General features: G+C 43.3%; 1 protein-coding gene across 1 annotated transcript in view; it reads right to left on the minus strand.

The window, feature by feature from the left end:
• Cd48 (CD48 molecule) overlaps positions 1 to 1,780 on the minus strand; it is a 32,411-nt gene extending 30,631 nt beyond the window's left edge. Inside the window, exon 1 of the mRNA XM_013119164.3 lies at positions 1,618 to 1,780. Coding sequence (XP_012974618.2) covers positions 1,618 to 1,768 — 151 coding nt within the window. The 5' untranslated portion in view covers positions 1,769 to 1,780. The remainder of the gene's footprint in view (positions 1 to 1,617) is intronic.
• Between the last annotated feature and the right edge of the window lie 8,089 nt (positions 1,781 to 9,869).

A 9,869-nucleotide genomic window follows, 5' to 3' on the forward strand; every position in this document is an offset into this window, starting at 1 on the left:
ACCAATGCTTCAAAGGGTTAAACAGCAAGAAAAGAAAAAGTCAGAACAAAAATGGTGAGTCAAATTCTCAACGCGTGTTTGGAAAGTCTAGACTCGATGCTTTAAGAAAAGAAGAACAGAAATTCAGACTGAGGCACAGGCAAGAGTTTGGGGTCTGAGCGTTCATTTATGCGGATCTCCCATTCCTATCTAATGCATGTGTGTCCTCAGTGAATCTTCCTATTTTAAAACTTTATTGAGTCTGACTAGAAGTTCCTCAGAGACATAGAAAGTATGATATCATGCCCATTTTAGAGTGGAGGAGATATTTAAAAAGCCCCAAGGACAGAGCCCAGACAGGAAACAGCTCTTTGGGTTTCCTGCATCATGCCATTTCCAGGGCACCCTTCTTCCTGTAAGGAGAGAGCAGAATGCCCCACAGGAGTAGAGGATACTTGTGAATCATCCCCTTGAAAAGGGCAGCTGAGGGAAGAAATGTAAAGAGTGCATCTCAAACTTTGCCCTGAAGACAAACATTACGAAGGAGAAGAAACTCAAACACTCATGAAGTTATGGACCTGTAGACCAAATGAAGTTTTTGAAGTTACTCATTCATTTGTTTAACGGTTATTGACTGAGTGTATGGTGTGCTCCAGGTTCTGTGGCTGAGAAGTAGGATGCTGACTCAAGAAGATAGAAACAAACAAGTCATACGCTACAGTCTGAAGCCCAGGGTTTCCAGGAGGAAGATGCATGCAAATGGAAGCCCGTGGTGAGGCAGGATGTGTTGAGGGTGCACGGAATTCTAGACAGAAAGGTCCAGAGCTAAGAACAATGCTCCTTTGTGGGAAAACAACCAAGTTAAGTTCGACTTTCTCAAGAGTTAACCAACTCATCCTACCAGTTCAGATGTTAGCAGCCGTAATTCTGTGCTATGAGCTAAAGCAGCCCAAGGTGGTCAGTGTAAGTTACAAAGGGCCCTACAGACAGTGCATCCGTAGACTTGAAGCCAGTCTGTGCCAAGAATGACAGGCTCTAAGCATGGTGTGAATGTCAGTCACCTCTCCTCCACACGAGGCTAGCTCGTCTCCCTAAGATTTACACCATCGCGGTCTGGCTCTGCTCCTCCATAGCTCCTTGTTCTCCTTACAGTGCTGACATTTGTGTCCATCTCTGACACAGTAATTTACCGCTTCTTTTCTTTTTCTGTTTTTAAAGTAATTACCTTTTATTTTAGCTCAGGGCAGGACCCCTTACATAAATAAAGTTCCCAACACATAACGGGACACATTGCTTCCAAATGGAAAACATGGCAACCAAACAATGGGACACTCCCCAGCAGAGAGCTTCTCTTAAAAGTATGTTCCTGTAATTTCACAGCCATGAGTTACAGTATGGGGGACCTACTTCCCCATCTCCCCGGGTCCTGTTTCTCATGTCCCCTTGCGAAAAGAAACAGGGCCTGATTTTTCCAGAGTTAAAGAATGCTCCCTAGCCTTCCCACAGCCCTGCTACCAGCATGGAAGAACCCTGCCCAAGAGCCCACCCATGTCTAGGTTGAACTACATCCCATCTCCCCTTTCCCGGCTGACCGTGCCTTCAGTGCACAACCACAAGCAGACGCTTGGTGGAAACTACCTGGAAGTCCTGTTATCAGAGGCAGGAGGAGTAGCAGTTCCAGGACCAGACACCATTCCCATTTTCTGAAGCAGCACATGCTACTTTGCAAAGCTTGCCAGGAACACTGGAGACAACTGTGAGAGAAGGCAGGGGACTTCCTTTCCTTCATTCAGGGGTGAAAACCAGAAACAGGAAGTTGTATGAGGTGCTTTTTTTTTTCCTTGAGGCACCATAGTACCATTGTGGGACTGTTCCGGAACTTGTTCTGAAGACCAAGCTGGCCTAGAATCCATAAGGATCCACCTGCCTCTTCCTCCCGAGTGCTGGGATTAAAGGTGTGCGCCACCACACCCAACTGGAGAATCAAAGGTACCTTTAATCTGTCTCCTCACACAAAAAGCACTGTATTTAATATGGTATGTATTACTATATCTTTGATTCTTAAAACCCAATCATTGAGATTCAGTCAGGAACTAAGACACAGACACCCATTCAAGCATGGGTCGGCAGAAAGTCTATGAGACCAGATCCATACTTTAGTCCCATTTTTCCTGCCTGTCTTCCCTCATGGTAAATTCATGGTATGAAATTTCAAATTCTCCCCCACTGGAGAGAGATTCGTTAGCTTGAAAGGATGGATTTCTCCTCACACTTGTTCGTGTCAGGCATTTTGAGCCCATTTCTCATTCTAATTTATTGAGTCTAAATGAACTGTTTCCTTCACCCAAGACATAGGTGGGAGCTGCAGGAGGTTAGTCACAACCCCTGAGGCAGCTATTTCTGATCATCAGAATGGAGGTAAACAATAATTTTGTGAACTCTTGTGGCCACTATCCCAAGGAGACCATACCAAGCCAACTCAATTCCTGGCATTGGACAGGATGTCCCAAGATCCTGATGACACCAGAGACCTGTGAGGCAGCCACAACAGGCATCAATACTTGTACCTTATTGAAACTCAGGGTCAGACTCTGCCCAAGTCATGTTTCAGCTACAGTGAATTCCCCACGTATTCCCCACATGCAGAAAGGTGTCAAGATTACGAGTCTGGCCCATGCCCTGCAGAAATCAGCTCTGGCCAGGCTCAGGCCCCTTTTCTTGGGGCTCTTTGCACTGTGCCTGCTGGTTTCTCAGCCCGTCCTCCAGCATGGGAGACAAGAAAACTTTGAACTAGAAGAGAAACTACGGCAGGAACAGCTGAGCACGGTTTTAAAGTGGATTTAGGTAGGGGCGGCTTTAGACCAAGCCTTAAAAAGGAACTGAAGAAAGTGGGGCGGGGGTGTAAAATGAGGGGGCGAGCAGGGTACAGGAAATAAGCTGGGTGTGTTCGGTCCAGCCCTGGCGTTTCTCAAAGCCGTCTCCCCGCCCAATCTCAGGAGAGTCTTCCCAGAAAGACGGAAGAAGGAGGGCAGGGCTGCAAAAACAGAGGCACCAGTGTGGGGGACTGTCAGAAGCTCTGTCAGTGCAAACACTGCTCTCAGGCTGCAGAGGTGACTCAGTGGTTAGAAGCACTTGTTGTGATTGCAGATCACCCGGGTTCGAGTCCCAGCACCCACACGGTGGCTCGGAAATACTTGGAACTCCCAGAAGTTCTGACATCAGGGGTACACATGCATACATGCAGACAAAATGTTCATACGCATAAGAATACATAAACCTAAATTAAAAGAATAGATTTTCTCTTCTCAAAGAGAATATTAAATAGTTTATTCTTGAGTCAAATATGAGAGACCATAGGTCAAGAACACAGATTTATATAACCCTTCATGTGCACACTGGAGATCCATCATGGAGTGCCTCACCCTCCCTGGGGATTGGAGTGGAGATTGGGTGGGGGACTGGGGGACCTGGTGGAGAGGGAGGGGGGAGGAGGGAAGGGAGAGAGAGCTGGGATTGACATGTGAAACTAGATTGTTTCTAACCTAAATAAAAAAATAAAAAAAAATAAAATAAATAGCATGTGCAATGTAGAAACTGTTTATGTAAGTTTTAGTTACATATAAAAGAAAGTCATGAATTGAGGCACTTTTGGAATATATTGACAGGAATTGGCTAATCCCTTCAATGCTCTCTGGTGACATTCTTAGCTTTTGGGTTGGTGAAAGCTCTTGATCTGAGTGTAGTGCATCCCAGAGAATTTCACATGGTAGTCACCAGGGTATTTGTCCACAAAGATAATAAATGGATAGCAAGGGGACTAAAATTAGGTCAACATAATTTGGCCTTGGAATTGCAATGTTCCAATACTTCACAATCACAAAGTTCAATTCAGTCTGCCAGCCTTGAAAAGTGTTTACCATAGGATGGCTATCCTCCTGGGAGTTTCAGTTCACATAGTCAGGTAGCCACCTGACGAGGAGCCTCGCTTGAAAAGGAGAGCATGCTGGAGGGTAGAGTAGCTCTGTGTTTATGGAATTCCTCTATCCACTCTTTCCTTCTCTCCTGCCCACTCACCCCAAGCTTCCTTGTGCCCAGAACCACCCACACCAACATGTCCATGCCCTAGAGCTGATTCTCAAGATCCCTGAGCAGCTCTTCTAAAATGTGGCTAGTCTAAGAATCTAAGCTAGAATGGAAAGACACACAAATGAAGATTTGAAATTATCACCTTCTTCCTAAAATATCTATGGTTTGCAAGAGATCCCAGTGAAGGCAGACAGTTAAGAGAAGCTTTCCTTGAGAGGAGCCTTCCCGCCCGCCTGGTTCCAGATCCGCATCAGTCCCAAATAAACACACAGGAGGCTATATTAATTATGAAGCTGTTGGCCTTGCTTGTCTCTTACTGGCTAGCTCTGCTTTAAGTAATTACCCCATAATTGTTAATCTATGTATGTCTCTTACCAGAGAATAGTTCCGGGCTCCTACCCCATGGCGTTACATCTCGAACTCTCTTGTGTTTCTCCATCCCAGAATCCTCTTGGACTCCTAGCCCCACCTATCTAGATTCCTATTGGCCAGCAGTAATTTATTGATATATACACAGGACTTCCCCAACATCTCCTCTTTTCTGTTTAAACAAAAAGAAAGGTCTTAACTTTAACATAGTCAAATTGTATATGACAGAACAGTTATCAAGTAAGAACACAGTTACAACATTTTGTCTATTAACATTTAGCAAGATCTAAAGAAAATATCGTCCATCCCATCCTTGTGAGTCCAAAGTTCTACATTTAGCTCATCTTTTATCATAACTAAGGAAAACTATAACTATCTGTCTTCAACTCCATCAAAGACCACAGAAGGATAATATGTACACTAGGATTGACAGAGATATCTTACTGCCTGGACAGTCACCCAAAGTTCCTCTGTAATGTTGGGGCATCCATCTTCAGCCCATAGGCCACAATGTGTCCAGAAGATTTCTCAGCAAAGCAGGAAATTTCAAACTGTCCATCTGCATTGGCAGTCTGTCAGTCATTTTTCTGTGTCCTGCAGAAAGTCTGGTAGACTCTTCCGTGAAGCAGGAACCCTGTAAGACTGAGTTCAGCAGTCACTTTCCTGTGGGTCCTGCATGTCCAGATTATACAACAACAGTCAAGCAGTACAGGCAAGAGCAGTTTCTTGCCTAAATGGCTAATCTTGCCATGTTGAAAGCAAACTCCATAACAAGTTTCTTCGATGCCCATCTTCCTCTCAGACATAATTGGTGCTGCCCAGAGCAGACATTTCTCATTGTCAAGAAAAACCCTAAACCATTTTAAATGCCATTTTCTGAAGGTCTTTGAAAGTTTTGAAGCATATCTATCTCAAATATATTTCTGTATATCTAGAAAACCTAACTTACCTAACTATAAATTCTATTATAAGTAACTATCTATAGTCTGTATTCATTTATGTATTATGTTTTAAAAGAACAGTATAAGCACAATACTTAATCAAGAGGAGAAATATAAGCATCACAAAATTGACCTTGATTTTGTCTCAATAAATGAAAAACAATGCCCATAACATAATTCCCCTTTTTACCATTAACAAGAGATTGGCTGTGATCATTAGCCAATCATAAACAACCCCATTTAAATGAAGACAAAGATTTATAAACAAGATGGGAATTAGGATGTCGCTCATTCCAAACTGCTTCATGCTGGAAGGGGGCGCTGTTCATACCATGAGGATCATGACAAAACTCAGAAACATGTATAAGTCCTTATTTTCGTGGTCTGTAAGGCTGCATCATCTTAGCTGTCTCAATTGTTGGAACATCTGGCCCACTGCTTCCGGGGGTCTTGGTTCATCAAACCACAGAAGCCTGGAAGGAATCCTCAGCTTTTCACTTTCTGTGGAAACATAAACTAAAACTCCTTTTCCGAGTAACATATCCTTATACTTAAATTTTGAAGTCAAGGCATTTTTAAAATATAGAAGTTGGATTAATTTAGCAGCATTTATAATCAAGTGTACTTTAGCAGTTCCTTCCTGAGTAATCAAAAAACTGAAAAACACAATAGTATACAGTATCCAGACTCTCAGTGTATTTTTCATCTTTGCGTGGCTTATTTATTTATCTATTATTACTTTATTTATTTTACTTTTATTTATTTTTTTCTGAGACAGGGTTTCTCTTTGGAAATCCGCCTGTCTCTGCCTCTGAAGTAATTCCCACCAGGGTGGTTACACTCTTAGTCTGCCTTTACCCAATAGGGAAGTGTGGGGAATCGGGCCTCCTTGAATACATAATCCTGTACAGCTGTCAAAGGTCTACTCTGTAGCACAGGTTCTAATGGGTGCTAATAATAAAAACCCGGAGTCAGTTACAGGGTAAATGTTGAAAGATCAGATAGACAAAGAAGCAAGACACAACCACTTCTTGCCCCACAACTTCTCAGCCGCAAAGGTCCAAGCTCCTGTCTTTGCTCTGCCTTATCACTTCCTGTCTGCCTGCACAGCCCTCCAGACCTCTATGGTTAACTAGTGGCTAGCTCTGCCTTCTGATCTCCAGACAAGCTTTAATTGTTAGAGCACAAACAAAATATCATCACACTACTCAGGTGTGGTAATCTGACTTTTGTTTTTTGGGGTGTTGTTTTGTTTGTTAAAAAAGGATTTTTCTCTGTGTAGCCCTGGCTGTCCTGGAACTCTCTATGTAGACCAGGCTGGCCTGGAACTCACAGAGATCCACCCAGCACTGACCTTTAGTTGATATGGCTTGGTGCTAAGACAAAGGAACAGACTACCGTCTTAGCCCCGAAATCTTTGATGGACCAGCCTGACCCTATCTCAAAGATGGAAGTCATTTTGTTAAGAGATCAGAATAAGTTCATTTCTGTTTACTGAGCAATTCAAGTTGACTGTGCTTTATCCTGTTTCTGTAATTTGACAATCTTCCCACCCTATGGAGTTTTACTCATACCTTGAACGTACCCTGATAAGATAAGGGTTTCGGTCATTCTAACCTTGCAGTTTTGAGGACTATATAAATCTCACATTCTGATATGTTTGATGATATTTTCTCAAACCCTGATTTGGGGAGATAGCTGTGTCTGACAGAAAATGAAGCCTGGATAATTTGACCAAAATATTTGGGTAATGATCTGTACACCTTCCTCCTTCTACAAGACATCCCTGGGCACAAGCACATAGGGAATGTCCATTCTGAGGAGGATGTGCTTCTTAAAGTCTAAAAACTGTAAAACCAAGGCTAGGAGCAGCTACACAAAAAGGATCAACAGCCTGCACAGGGATGAATCAACTAGCTGTGCCTTAGAACTGTAGCTCTCAAATTCCCTGAGGTCAAGATACGCCTGCAGACACTTTGTGTGTGATGTGCAAGCAAACTGATCTAATCATGTGAATTTAGAGAGAAACTGGAGTATTTGCTCTTGGCAGGCCCCCTTCCTTCATTACTGCCTGCCCTCAACAAGGTAATTATAATGACAGAGTTTTTGAGTATTTGTATCAGTCAGGGTTCTATAGAGTAACAGAACTTACAGAATTAATACTCTCTCATACACACACACACACACACACACACACACACACACATACACACACACACAGAGACAGAGAGAAAGACAGACAGACAGACAGAGAGAGAGAGAGAGAGAGAGAGAGAGAGAGAGAGAGATTACTAAATTACTTCTTACAGGCTGTGTGGTCCAGCTAATCTCTAATAATGGTTGGCTGTTCACAGAAAATCCAAGATTCCAGAAGTTGCTCAGTCCACAAAGGTGGATGTCTCAGCTGGTCTTTAGTAGATGCTAGAATCCTGAAGAAGTAGGCTCTAATGCCATTGAAGGAAGGGATTTGCAAGTGAGGGCAATAGCAACCAGGAAAAAAGCAAAAGCTTCTGTGGTGATTTGAAAGAAAAGGGTCCCCAAAAGGGATGGCACCACTAGGAGGTGCGGCGTTGTTGAAGTAGGTATGACTATGTTGGAGGAAGTGTGTCACTGTGGGGGTGGGCTTTGAGGTCTCTTCTGCTCAAGCTTCACTCAGTGTGCCAGTCAGACCATTTCCTGTTGCCTGAAAGATATAGGACTCTCAGTTCCAACCACTTCTGCCTGCACGCTGCCATGATGATAAACTCTGAAACTGTAAGCAAGACACCCCAATCAAATATTTTCCTTTATAGGAGTTGCCATTGTCATACTGTCTCTTCACAGTAATAGAAGCCTTAACTGTGACAGATTTCTTCTTCCATGTCTTTGTATAGGCTTACAGAAGGTTTAACCCATATTAAAGGTTCTTGTCTTCCTGCCTTAAGATCCAGAACAAAGGCAGTGTCTTCACACATCAAAGATACAGATTAGAAGTATATTTTCCTACTTCAAACTAAGCAAAAACTCCCTTACTGGTTTGCCCTCTACTTTTGGATTTTAGTTAATTCCAGAAGTGACAACCAAGAATAGCCATAGCAAGTACCTACTAAAGCAGATATTTTGCCAGAACTTTCATGTATATGATCTTGTTCGAACTGGTCAATCCCAATGAGGACACCCATAATTCCTGCTTCCATTTTATGGAAGAGAAAAGTTAGATCCAGGGTTGTAGCTATAACTCAGTGGGCAGGGCACTGGCCTAGCACGCAAAAACCATGAGTATGGTCTCCAGAACTGCATTAATAAGGTGTAGTGATAGATGCTTACGTGGTGGAAATAGGAAGATTCAGAAATTCAAGATTATCCCTGACCACCCACTATATCGTGAGTTTAAAGCCAGTCTGGGCTACATGAGACCTTGTCTTGAAAACAAACAAGAAACCTCCAAAGTTCATAGAAAGCAAAAAGATACCTATTAGAGAGGCTCAGGTCTTGGTGGGATGGCATGAGTTTAGGAAGCTTCCCACCAGCAGACCACTGGAGTCAGAGGGGCCCAGAAGATCTGCTTTCAGTAGCAGACACTTTAAAGATAGGAAGGGAGAGCTGCACTGGTGCAGCCATGGTACCTATAGAAGATACTGAAAAATCCCTCCCTTTGTACTAATGGAGCAAACGCCAGGTTAAAAAGGTTCCTACTGTGCTGGTGATTTGACAACCCAGGATTCTCTGTAGACCACATTCTTGGTAAACTCAGGGCAAGTTTTATGTAATGATTTGTAGAATACAGCTGGGCTGTGGGGATAAAACTTTGACTCAGAACCATGCAGCATTCAGCAAACTGAAATCTGGGGAGCCAGAGGCTGTAAGGAACCTTCATACAGGCTCCAAACAGTACCCTAAACATCGGGGAAGGGTCAGCATTCACAAATAGACTCCTGCAGAGTTTTTCAGAGGTACGATCAGTGTCTTAGATTCTACCTGTAAACAACACTCAGAGACTTGTCTTACTTAATGCTTTCTTTTGCTATGAAGAGACACCATGACCAGAGCAATTCTTTTTTTGGTTTTTGTTTTGTTTTGTTTTCTGAGACAGGGTTTTTCTGTGTAGCTTTGTAGACCAGGCTGGCCTTGAACTTACACAGATCTGCCTGCCTCTGCCTCCTGAGTTCTGGGATTAAAAGCACGCACCTACACTGCCCAGCTCCAAGGCAATTCTTATAAAGAAAACACTTAATTGGGGTGGCTTACTTAGTTTCAGAGGTTCAGTCCATTATCATCATGACAGAGAGCATAGTGGTTGCAGGCAGATGTGGTGCTGGGGTAGCAGCAGAGAATGCCACCTCTTGCAGGCAACAGAAAGTCAACTGAGACACTGGGTGGTATCCTGAGCACAGAAAACCCCAAACCCCACCTCCACAGTACACCCTTCCTCCAACAAGGCCATACCTACTCCAACAAAGCTATACCTCCTAATAATGCTACCCCCTATGAGATTATGGGGCCCAATTGCATTCA

The sequence above is a fragment of the Mesocricetus auratus genome, unplaced genomic scaffold (genome assembly GCF_017639785.1).
Source record: "Mesocricetus auratus isolate SY011 unplaced genomic scaffold, BCM_Maur_2.0 Super-Scaffold_100676, whole genome shotgun sequence".
NCBI lineage: Eukaryota > Metazoa > Chordata > Mammalia > Rodentia > Cricetidae > Mesocricetus > Mesocricetus auratus.